Genomic DNA, 13396 nt, shown 5'->3' with positions numbered 1-13396 from the left:
TAATAAGTTTAATTGTACAATGTTACTTTAATTGTAAAACATATTTTTGATGAAAAAAAAAAGCCCGCTGAGTTTGTTGCGCCCATTCTTCTCAGGCCTGAGGCATTCACTTTGGTGGTAGTTTTTTTTGACTTTCAATAAGTGATTTCACATCCTATTATGAATAAAAATATTTGAATTTGAATACCACATATCAAACAAAATTTTTTTTTTAATTTTTAGAAGTCATAAAGATGAAATAAGAATTTTAGTTAGCACTATTTGTGTTTATTTATGGTGTATGTGGATGACGCAGCTACTGTACTCAATAACTTTTGTATTAATTTATATTTACTTTTTTGACTTACTCGTGTAAGACATTGACTATTTGACGTTTGAGTGTGTCTGTTGCATCAATTTACATATTATATTGTAATTTGAAATGATTTGTAAATCAATGTACTTAAATGTAAATCTTAATATAAAAGAGTGGCAATGAGTTTCTTGCTATTTCTTCTCATTGGCTTAACCCTTAACGAAGTAGCGGTAGATTCAATAAGATTTTTTTTTTTACATTCATAAGTGTCATTTCCGTGACCTATGTGAATAAAATGATTTTGATTTGATTTATTTAAAGGGCTAGCTAATGAGACTTAACATCTTATGGTTAAACATGACACAATATGTGAAACTGCTTAGAATTTTGAGTTTAATGATGATTTCATATTGTATCAATCACTTAGCATCAGGAGAATGCCTTGCTCTATTAATTATTATATCTTCTATTGTCATCCATTTAATATACAAAAATTAAATAGTTTGTACTTTAATCAGAAACTTATAAGTAGCTAACCCAGCAAATGTTGTATTGCCATATTAAGTAATTAAAAAAAAATCAATAATCAAAATTTTTGTGGCATAAAAAAAGAGATGCAACTGATTCTCAGACTACCAAATATATCGTACATAAAATTTATAGTACTATAATCATCATATTCGATTGCCATTTTGCAACTCTATTGTGTATCTATGTATTGAATAGAACAATATTAAAATCACAATACAAAAATAGGTGTTGATCATAGATAGGTGAAAATTTGAAGTTGTATGTTTTTTTATCATGCTTACTCATCTATATATATATATAAAAATGAATTGCTGTTCTTTAGTCTCGCTAAAACTCAAGAACGGCTGGACCGATTTGGCTAATTTTGGTCTTGAATTATTTGTGGAAGTCCAGAGAAGGTTTAAAAGGTAAATAAATAGGAAAATGCTGCTAAATTAAATAAAAACAAATTTGTTTTTCCTTCGATGTGTCCATACATAAATTCTATGAGAGAATTTATTGACGCACGGTTTGACAGTTCTGCTTTGAAACAATTTCATTATGACAGCAGGGTGCATATTTTACGAAGTAAGTTTTGTTGGAAACTTCACTGGTGAAAGTGTAAGTTTTAAGATTTGTTAATATTTATGTATCATAATACTGTTTGTTTCCTATACATGAATAAATAAATAAACGTTGGTCTCATCTAGCCAGTTAGATAAATTATTATAGATATCTCACACTGATTCAATAGAAAATCTTCTATTATATTGAATATAAAAGATTGAAAATCTAACTCTTAATTTTCTTGTTTTTGATACATTTTTATTTACTTATTTTGATCCTTATAAGGCTTATCTGCTGGGGTGGCCAACCAACGGGCACAAACCTTAGTAAATACAAGGTCGCTCCAGGAAGTCTGAGGACACCCCAGGAAACTTCTGGAAGGGCTTATCTAAACATTTTGAAGTCAGTTTTCTAAAAAATAAAATGCTCTTGGTAATTATAGCACTGTTCACACTGTGAATTCTATTTGTTCCAAGTCAATATTTTATGAATAAAAGAAGGTTTATGAACATTAATTGAAATAATAGTATTAAAAACAAACAATATTAAAGGTTCCGAGAAAGACCTCAGAGATCCTTTTGGTGTAAGTCTTTGTAAATACTGAAGATTATACTTCATTGTTACAGAATAAAAATTGCATATAAGTTATATGCCATAATATTGTTTTATATAAAACGAAGGTTTTAAAACACTGTAAAAAAAATATAATAGGACATTTTATTGTAAGAAATGAAATCCTGTGAGATTAGTTTATCATAATGTACTATGACTTAGGAAATTATTTCTAAAAATATTTGAAATATTTGACAAAGTTCAGACTTTAGGGTGAAAAGCACATAGGTATTAAGTACTAAAATAAGTCTGTAATCCAACAAAGTTATTTATTATTGTGTTATTTCTATTTAAAATATTAAAAGTAGCAGTAAGTTAAGTAAAAAAGAAATATTAATTACTAGTACTTAGTGGTTCGCAAGTCTCCACCCTACCTCCCCCCGCCATCAATAAAATGGCCAATTCGTTATTGAATTTTGTTCTCAAGTCAGGCCGAAGCTGCGCGCCGGCGGTTTTAAGCCTGAGTAATTGACCAACACTTTTTAAGTTGAATTGTAAACAAACATTCAAATTATACTCATATGAATTATTAGTATCAATCGTTATGTCATCTTGAGACTAAAAATACAATGCTAATGGTTTGTATTGACTGAAATAGCCGCTTTTCGCTATGTAAACACAAACACTGTAAAGTCTTGCAGTAGGTAATTCTTTCAAAAACTTAAAACGCCATACATAATTTTACTTAACGCGTGTAATAAAGAGCAAATACGATGTATAATTTAAAAAAAATATACTTTTTGAGTTTCATAGAAGTCCTATTAGACCTATAGTAATTACAAATCACAAATTATCTACACAAAACAATGATTTTACTCACTTATGAGAAGTATCGCCTAATAATAGAAGCGAGCACAAAAACACATAAATTAAAGCACTAATTACAGAATTTCGATAAAATTGGCCATTCGAATTATGTTTTTCTAACCACCGACATAAAATGGCTGCTGCCTGCTACCTCATTGTTCTGCGCGTTCGTTCGTGCGCATAGAAGCCGCTAGCGCTTGGGGAAGACTTGTCCACCAATTAAATTTGTGGCGCGAAATTTAATGTCTTACAAGGCCATTTTCACATTAAGTAATATGCATAAAATTACCTTACTTACTAGTTATTGTGGCATAATTGTAACATAACGTACAAAAATATATATATGGTTATGATCATCAGAATAAAAACGGCAACATATAGACCGGTGTTGTAGCCATAATCATCTGATATATTGTGTTTATTGCCTTTTTTCTGCATTTTCAAATTCAATTTCTGCTGATGGCGAATTCCTTGAACATGTTCATTAAATTGACTACTTGAATTTGCGTTTAGATCACAAATCTTACAGTAGAATCTTTGATATTTAGTAACTCTTTTAGTTTTCACAATTTCTTCTTTGCTCATTTCAAGTTATGTAATATCAATTTAATAATACTATGTAATATAAATCTTAACGGCAAGCACATAAGTAAAACAAAACTCCTTCCGTCCTTTTCGGAAGCTCCGCCAGTAATGTGGATCGGGCCTTGGAAGGTAATTTGAAAAGATTCGAATAAAATAATGACATGAGGGTAATACAAATGATTAGCGCTATACTTTAAATAGTGTAGGTACTTTTAAAATAAGAAAGTACAGTTTGCCAATGCTTAAAACCTCTGATAATTCATACGTCTAGATAGAGCCTCTTACTGCTAGACAACCGATGAGAACAGGTCAGGTTTATTACCTTAGTGTGCGTGACAAGCTACGTCTTACAACCGTGATTTGTATGCCATTTTGTGGTAGTGTGCGTCCATTGCTTAAAATAGGTTCACAGTCAACCTCAATTTTTTTCGACGTTTTCACAGATATCACAGTCTATCTAGATGTGTATTTATACGTCTAAGCTTCATATTTTGATCTAATCAAAATGATTCTCCTCTAAATACTACGCAAAGAGAATTTAAACACTACGTATTCTATAACCCTCCGCTCAAACGGACAAATTGTTGTCCCTGTCATTGATAGACAGACATTGACAATATATTAAAAGTTTCGATGCATAGACCCTGACCAAGTATAGTATCACTTGGTCTATGTTTCGATGCTTGTTTATTTGTCCACAGATAAGCACAGTAAAATCGGATCGGAACAGTAAAATGACTTTTGGCAACAAAATCCATATTTTAAAGTATTACTGGTCCATTTTTCCATGTGATTAGTACAGATAGTCTAATGTCGTTGTCAATGTAACATAATAATATTATTCCTCATCAATTCAAAGAAACATTAGACACAAATACTTTTCAGCTTTACGTGGGAACTGCAAAATGCAACTATCACCTGCGAGGCAACAACAGACGCTAACACTAATGACAAATGTGACAAATTATAGTATCTCGACTCCTGTCAACCACAGTCCCCCTGAAAACGTGCTCTGAAAACGTTACAAAACGTCGGGTTAGCTAAAATAAACATAAAAATGTTATTTTTGCCCAAAGACTAAAAAAACGGTATATCTACCGATATGTATGTAATACGTGGGTAACACTGAAAATGTTTAGAACTGGCCAGTTAGAAACATTGCTAATGAAACTCTTTGGTAACCTAATGTAGTATATTGCATCATTTATCATTTGTTTTTGTGAATTGGCGGCAAATCTAAGACTCTTGTTATACGTGAAAAATAACCTAACGCGAGCAAAATTTTCGGTCAACGATTTATTATGACTTTCGTTGTGGGCTTACTCAACAACAAAGCTATGATAGGCCACGATTAGCATTTCTTAATGAAGCCCCATCTCGTGCCACTATTTACAATTGGTTTAACAAGTTTAAGCGTGGACGTAGCAATCTCAATGATGATTCGCGTGAGGGACGTCCTTTAACAGTAACAGAGAGTGACCTATCAGCAGATACGGGCAAGCCTAGGCATTGGTATGAGTCAAGTTCAAAAAATATTATACGAACATTTAGGCATCAGGAAGCTTTGTACTAAATGGATTCCCCATACTTTAAGCGACGATCAGAAACACCTTCGCATGGACTTGTGTCGCCAAATGTTAGATAAATTCAACGGCGGTGACACACACACATCGGCACATGTGATGAAAGCTGTATATATTGCTACGAACCCGAAACCAAACGACAATGCTTTAGCGCACTCCGCAAAACGGACTGTTGAATATTTGACTATGGCAGGTGTCGAGATAATGAGTCCTGACCTGGCGCCCTGCTAATTTTATTTATTCACAAGAATTAAAGACTAAATTTGAGGTATTCGCTTTACGAGCCCTGAAGATGCGGTGAAAGCGCACGAAAATGCCATAGAAGAGACCCCTAAAGAAGAATGGGCCCACTGCTTTTCTCAGTGGTTCCATCGAATGTGTAGAGAGGAACGGAGATTACTTCGAAAATATCGATATTTAATATTGCAGAATTATAACAATACTTTTTCATGCAAACATTTGCAATTCTTTTTAAGACGCTTTATTTGCTTCATACGTTTGTTAGTATGTAATGGAAATTTGGAACATGATTTTCACCCACTTCAAAATGCTCGATTGAATTGCACACTTATCAAGCACCGATGCTAAAAAATAATTTAAACAGTCTGTCCACTATTAATAGCTTAGAAAGTAAGTCTGTTTATATGTAACGAACAATTAAACGTGATTTTCTATCCCTTCAAAACCTCGGATTTATTTTAAAACTTTGCACACTGGTCAAGCACAGTGTTAAATTAATAATTTGTATAGTCTCTATAAATGCAAGGAGTGCTATGGCGCGTGCTAATTCGTTACTACGACATTATCAAAGCTCTAAGATGAAAAAAGCAAAATTAATATTAGTAAGAAAGAAAGAAAAAATAAGTCGCTTTTTAAAAACCAAACTTAAAAATAAAATCCTCGTAAATATACATTATTACTGCCTTTTTTTTCTATTTTTTCGTTTACCTATGTGCCATGTACATAATCTATGGATCAACTGTCAATTCTGACGACATTTGACAGTTTTTAAGTTTTCTTCTTTTGTAAATTTGTGATCATGGCGGTACGTGTTTTTAATATTTGAAATTAATATCTATAAAAATCTTCGTAATACAAATAAATCAGTGAAACATATTTAACGTAGAATGTGATTCTGTATTTTCTTGCTCATTAAAATACTCTATTTAATGAATTGCTCGTAACCCTCTGTTTTTAAATTTTTATAACCTTATTTCTTAACACTTATAATCATGTAGTGTTTATTGGATTGAAGTGAAGTTGATGAAAATATTAAACCTTTACACTATTTTAGCGTGTTCCACCGGCTGCGCTTCCCAAAAGAGATAAGAAGGAGAAAAAGGTCCCAAAAGACAATTCCAAAAATGTTATGCGCAATCTGCACATCAGAAAACTGTGCTTGAATATCTGTGTTGGAGAATCTGGTGACAGACTTACACGTGCAGCAAAGGTTCTTTTGATCTTTAATTTGAATTATAGCTAAATTAATAGTTTTATAATGTTATTGATAGTTCTATAGATGATTGTTTATAATATCTTTGATTTGGCCTAGATGTAGCAGTTGAAGTATTATTTTATAAAATTCGAGTCACAAAGTGAATGTAGTATGAGAAATGTATGTAACGATGTCCATTCATTATAGGTGTTGGAACAACTGACTGGTCAACAGCCTGTTTTTTCAAAAGCTCGATACACTGTGCGATCCTTTGGTATCCGCCGTAATGAAAAGATTGCTGTACATTGTACAGTACGTGGGGCTAAAGCAGAAGAAATCTTAGAAAGAGGTTTAAAAGTAAGTGTAACTTAAAATTATCTTAAGTTCAGCATGAATTGTTCAAGAGTCATTGTTTATCGTGATTTCTTTGTAAATTCATGCAAGATTATTATTTCCGTTGCAACTTCTGAGCACTACCTTTGTTACTGCTTAGATTACTCAGTGAAATGACATGTTTATTATAACAACTTCTTTATTTTACATTCATTTATTTCAATATTTTATATTCAATTAATTACTTTAGAGTATGTGACCCAGATCACATCACAAACCATATAACTTAGAGTAAGAATTGAATTTTTCATGATAGTTATTTTTTTTTAAACTGAAACAGAACAGTACGGACATATTACTAATGTGGCAGAAATAGATGGTGCAGAACTGTCCAAACAGTTTGATTCAGTGCTACTTTAGTTAATCACAAATAGCAATCTACAAATATCAATATTATTTTTCAGGTCCGGGAATATGAATTGAGGCGTGACAATTTCTCAGCCACAGGCAACTTTGGCTTTGGTATTCAAGAACACATTGACTTGGGTATCAAGTATGACCCCTCCATTGGTATCTATGGTCTGGACTTCTATGTTGTACTTGGCAGGCCAGGTAAGCTTTTTCACTACATAATAACTTACTATTTGTACTGTACTAGTTTGTACTGGCCTTTTTTTTATGTAAATAAGGGACGAAACGAGCAGGACGTTCAGCTGATGGTAATTGATACACCCTACCCATTACAATGCAATGCTGCTCAGTATTCTTGAAAAACCCAAAAATTCTGAGCGGCACTACAATGCGCATGTAACCTTGTGACATAAGATGTTAAGTCTCATTTGCCCAGTAATTTCACTAGCTACGGCACCCTTCAGACCGAAACAGTAATGTTTACACATTACTGCTTCACGGCAGAAATAGGTGCTGTTGTGGTACCCATAATCTAGCCGGCTTCCTGTGCAAAGGAGCCTCCCACTGGTTATTGGTAGAAACTCCCCAGTATCTCTGGAAAACAAACTGCTAGTATACAAAGTAGCCATCAAGCCAATCTGGACTTATGGAATCCAGCTTTGGGGTACAGCCAGCTAATCTAATATTGAGATACTCCAAAGGTCCCAAAACGCAATCCTGAAAAGTATCGTAAAAGTGCCATGGTTCATAACCAACAATGACGTCCACCAGTACACAAAGATTCCACTAGTCAAGCAAGAAATTGTCGAGATAAATATAGAACTCGTTTAGAAGTCCACCCGAACAAGCATGCTCATGAGCTCCTTGTATCCAGCAGGCCAAAACGACTAAGAAGAGCATGTGTTCTCTGAACTAGACAAATAGAGAAATTTAAATGAAAGAGTCCTTCTCAGTGGAAAAGGGCCTCTGCACATCACATCCCCTTATACCACCTGCTTATAGTACTGTCTACTGATTGCAGATAGTTAATGTATATAAAAAAAACTTACTATTTACGCAAGCTTAGAGCTACAGTTATGGTTAACATAATCATAAAATTATTAATTTAGTAATTCAGGTAAATAATTGATAATTTTTTTAATAATAACTGAGATTTTCAAACAAAGAAATTATACATTAAGAAAACAACATACAAGTTCTGACGGCTACAGGGTGGTGTGGAAGAAGTAAGTGCCTATGTTAGCTCGTGGCTACTAAATTACTTGCAGTATGTTATGACATATTGGTGGTTTTTGGTATTTAGGTGAATTATCTAATTTTGAATTTTTTTAAGATTAAGGTTAAGAAGGTTGTGTGTTCATTTAATGTTGCCATTGTAGCTCACTGTATAATGCTCATTGAGGTAGCGACCACTTAAGTTCACTAAGGGAGTATAATCAAACACAGCAAACTTTACCAGTGATTTATACACAATTATAAGTGTATATAATGCATGTGTATAACTCTATTAATTTAGATCAAAATCTAGTTGTATATCATATAAACTTTGCTTTGATGAAGTTTTTCTTCTGTAGTGTTGTCTTAAGCACACCATTATTGGGTTATATTGTTTGATAAAGTATTTTGTTGTATAGCAGCTCAAATTGGTCACTATGATATGGTAAAGGGGCTACAGTTTCCCCAAAAAGACCACTTAGCTGTGTCCATTTTGTGTGGAATTGGTGGCTATCTAGTTCACATCATAAGTTATGTATTTATCACAATTAGTTTCATGCCCAAACTTGAAATGGAAATAAATTTGATTGACCCTTCACAGTCTTTGTGTTGAACACTTACTGTCGAGTGATGACCTCCACACTGTTTTGATTGACAGCAGTTTTATTCTCAATACTAATGAAGAAAGTTCCTAAACATGAGCTTTACTGTTAGACACATAATTTGCAGTTATAACACAGCCTTATGGTGCTGGGACATCATAAATAAATATGCTATTATAATTTTTACTGTACAACAAATTGTTCACTGTAATGCACATTTGTTCAAGACTGTTAGATTTATGATATCTTCATTCTGTAAAACATGTGCAACATTACTATCTTAATCTTCTTATGTGAGTAAAAATATAATAATTTTTGCCCAGATGAGATTAATGCACAATTCTACTTTATAAATATTAATAATAAGGATGCAGTTCAGCTATTTTAAATAATTTTGACACACTACCTACACTAAAAGTATAATTAAATCTCAAATGTTAAATAATATATTAAAAAAAGAGGTTTAAATGATTGACTGGGCCCAAAAAATAGTAGACTCTGTATATGTATGTGTAAGTATGGCCAAAAAAAAATAAATATATCCCTATTGAGCAAAAGGGGTCAGTTAAATCCTCAATGGAAGAAATTTCCATATTGGTCTGGGAGGCAGTAAAAATTCATGAAGCGATGAAAAACCTTTCTTGTAATTCCAATTAATCTAAGGACTTTAAACCATCAATTTAACAGCTTTAGTTGGTGGAATATCCCATGTACTGCAATTTAAAATAATAACTTCTTTGGTGACACATTATTTGGGGGGCTAATACACAATAACTGATGTAATAAATGCATATTTTTGTCTAATAACTTAGTACATTGATTTAAATAATGCAATAATGACTGTTTCTTTATAGGATTCAATGTAGCACATAGGAGAAGAAAGACAGGCAAAGTTGGTTTCCCTCACCGTCTCACTAAAGAAGATGCCATGAAGTGGTTCCAGCAGAAGTATGATGGTATCATCCTTAACAGCAAAGCAAAGTAATCCATAAGTTAATATAAATTTTAAAAGGAGATTCTGTGTATTATTTCTTTCTATTATAGACTAGCTGACCTGGCAAACATTGTTTTGCCATATACAAGGTGAAACTAAATGGGTATACTATGCTTTGAACCAGACATTCCTTAGGTCATCTCTAATGACTATGTGAAGTTAGAAATGAATTAGCATTATATTTCAATACAATATTTAAAGTGCTAAGTTTTCGCAAAAACTATGATTCCCTCAACCCTAATCAGCTGTTTTTTTGAACTCTCTTTGACCTTAAACAGATGAAAAACGTAGATGTGACATAATATCAGATAATAGTAAAATGCCTACGATTCATTGCAGCTGTGACACAATTTGTGTTCTCATTTTGCCATGAAGACAAAGTTATTTTGTATGTGCATTTGCTTTAGCTGACATTGAAAATACTTCTAAATTTGTATTTATTGTAGTTATGTATTACCCAATAAAGATTTTTTTAATTCTTATCTTTTATGAAACTATGTTATGTTAGTATTTTCTCTGATTTCAGCGAGTGTTACAAATTTAAATAAAACATGTTTAAAAGATAAAAACTAATGTAATTGTAACTGTGTTTTTACATTTTGTGTTTTTTTTAAATATGTTAGGTTGAAAAGATTGGCCTGTCTGCGTTAATACTCTTTGAATTGTGCTTTGAAACACGATATTTACTGCTCTGTGTGTGTGTAAATGTCTATTCTAAACCCTACCCTGCACCCTACACACTGCACCATTTTCAATTCAAGATTTTTGTTTATTATGTTCCAAATTAAATGAGTTCACATTTTTGATAAGTTATTACGTAAGCACTTCAATGTAGAATTATTTGAAGTTATCTTCAAGTTACATTGAAAATAATTCCAAATTTGTAATTGTAGATTATGGGTACCACAACGGCACCTTTTTCTGCCGTGAAGCAAAAATGCGTAAGCATTATTATGGTTTGGTCTGAATGTAGCTGTTCTTATTACTGGGCAAATGAGTCTTGACATTTAAATTCAAAAATGCTTTATCCAATAAAGATAATTCTAATAGACTCCTATTAAGAAATTGTTCTTCACGGAAATGTTTTGTCAAATATGGATATCTTTGACCATCCTCGTATTAATAATAGGTACTCCATTCCCGGACCGGGTTTTCTACCCGGCCTGGGTATGGAATAGGGCAGTTATTGAGTTTTTCGTAGGAAATTTCTCACTAGCAGCCCATAGTTCAGAAATGTAGATGCTCACCCCCTATTTCGTGGGAATTAAGCATTGTGAAACGTGGGTGGAAAAAATACACCTCTAACCCTTCAGAAATACAGATGAAACTGTTGCTAAGAAAAGAAATTGAAAAATAATATTTTTATTTCGTAGGGAAGTCTTTTTCTTTTTTTATTATTTATTTATTAAAACTTAAACATCACCATACTATTGCATATGACCCAAATAACGTACCATTGAAGGGATGTTATACCCTTTCTGGTTCACGTTGTATATTATATAATATGTAAACCTTCCTTGAGCTTCAACAAATCTATTACAAATGATTTCATTGAGATTGGTCGAATAGTTTAGGAGTTATTAGGGAACATACAAACATACATTCTCTTTTATTTATAAGTATAGAAGATAATTAGAATACCAACCTACCTTATTCATACTAATTGAATATTGTATTTATTGTATAATTTATTGACTGTATGTAAAAAAGTGAGGAAACCTGGGAAAAAAGTCAAAGGTTGTCTAAAGTCGTAATTTTTACTTCTCTTCCCACTCTTGCCCAACACAAAATTAACACGTTGGTGGACAGTACTGTGTCAGTGGTTGCGGCTACTGAGACTCTACTTATTTTCATACATTGCCCACGGGCGTAGTGTCATAACACATTGAAAAAATATATGATATGACACAACGGCCATAGACGTACACGATTTTATCCGTAGTGTTATATAATTTCATGATGTTCATTGAGTCGAGTCTAGTCAGAATATGAAGATTTGTCACCATCGACTTCTGCATAACTAGACGAAGAGCATGTCGACACGCGTTAGAGTGAGATTGTGAGCGTTACTGTCCACCAACGTGTTAAGAAGGCATCCTGAAAAATGACTTGTTCCGTGATGCTGGCTTACAAAAAACTTCACAATAAACGGTAATCCTTCGATATTCAATGCCATTTTCTTCAAAAACGATGTCAGAGTGAAGTTTGTTTCAGGAAAAACTTATAATGACTGAAATAACGAAGATTTGACTATATAAAAATATAAATAACTACAGCATTAGATAATTTATTCGTTTAGACAGCTGTGAAACCGTTAAAAAAATGAGCTAAGAGGTAACCTCTATTTTGAGCAATGCACGCACGCTAACACAAAGTATACAAATCGCGAGTGTTAGACTTAGCTTGTCACTCACACTAAAGTAATAAACCCGACCTTTTTTTTATCGATTGCTGTTGCAAGAGACTATCCAGACACTGATCTAGACGTATAAATTATCTAAGACTACAGCATAATATAGTATAGTAGGTATGTACAAAAATCAGTAGAGAAATTATGAGGAAACCAAGTAATTCTACGAAATATTCAATCATAAAGCTTTTTCTAATTTTTCACACGTTATTTTAGAAATTATAATAATCTTAAGTTATTTTTAGTGTTGTCAGGACGGTCATTAAAATGGCTCAGTCAGTGTCCTCCCATGTAGATTGAAAATTTGATAACACTACGGGAGCTGTCTAAAGCATAAACAAAATAAAAATAATGATGAATGGGAGTGTCCTTACTGCATTTTATGAACCTAGGTCATAACCTATCCTAATCCATAGATTGGTCTCCGCTGCATTCCCAACTAGATACCGTACTACCTAAGAACAATAGCTTTTTAAATTCTATTTTATATTGGCTATTTGTAAAGATCCTTGTGTACGTGGCATCTTGACAATCACCCGTGGACCCCAGACCTACGTCATTTTATAAAAGCTGAAATCATGTCAGCGGATGCTCCCCCCACGGGTAAGAACGATGGTCCATTATGGAGTTTGGGTTGCAGTGGCTTTGGCAGGCAAACGGTACTAAAGGTGTGTAAAATACCGATCTAAATACATCAAAGAATACAGTGCGATAATGCGTGCCAAGTATTAGATATATATTATAAAAATCAGCTTTTATACTATGACGTACGAAAATTATAATTTCGTGAAAATTAAGGGTGTCTGGCAAGGGGTTGCCACGATGTTAAGTGAATAACGTGATTTTTAATAATATTCTGAAGGTAATACTGAAAAATCACACTTTATCCTTTGATGTATTTAGATCGGTATTTTACACACCTTTAGTACCGTTTACCTGCCAAAGCCACGTCTGGCAAGGGGTTGGAACTATAAAAAGTGTCTGGCTACTGAGGAAACATCATCTACTTATTACCCAAGTGTTATACATAAAAGTCA

General features: G+C 33.0%; 2 protein-coding genes across 18 annotated transcripts in view; one reads left to right on the top strand and one right to left on the bottom strand.

Moving 5' to 3' along the window:
- The window catches only part of LOC126977462 (zinc finger protein OZF-like), a 37108-nt gene extending 34148 nt beyond the window's left edge, over positions 1 to 2960 (bottom strand). For 16 of the 17 annotated variants that reach the window (XM_050826263.1, XM_050826270.1, XM_050826266.1 and 13 more), the window contains exon 1: positions 2805 to 2960. The gene's annotated coding sequence lies outside the window, so the exon portion shown is untranslated. Of the gene's footprint in view, positions 1 to 2800 lie in introns of all 17 variants that reach the window. The other variant, XM_050826265.1, reaches the window with a different exon arrangement.
- Positions 2961 to 5866: 2906 nt separating this feature from the next.
- Positions 5867 to 9971, top strand: LOC126977531 (60S ribosomal protein L11). Its single transcript, XM_050826389.1, has 5 exons — positions 5867 to 6004; positions 6254 to 6409; positions 6602 to 6751; positions 7192 to 7339; positions 9810 to 9971. Exons 1-5 carry the CDS (start codon positions 5999 to 6001, stop codon positions 9938 to 9940), a joined length of 591 nt encoding a protein of 196 aa, XP_050682346.1. The 5' UTR covers positions 5867 to 5998; the 3' UTR covers positions 9941 to 9971.
- The last annotated feature ends 3425 nt before the right edge of the window (positions 9972 to 13396 follow it).

This window comes from Leptidea sinapis, chromosome 45 (assembly GCF_905404315.1).
Source record: "Leptidea sinapis chromosome 45, ilLepSina1.1, whole genome shotgun sequence".
Classification (NCBI taxonomy): domain Eukaryota; kingdom Metazoa; phylum Arthropoda; class Insecta; order Lepidoptera; family Pieridae; genus Leptidea; species Leptidea sinapis.
This window is presented reverse-complemented; position numbering and strand designations above follow the sequence as displayed.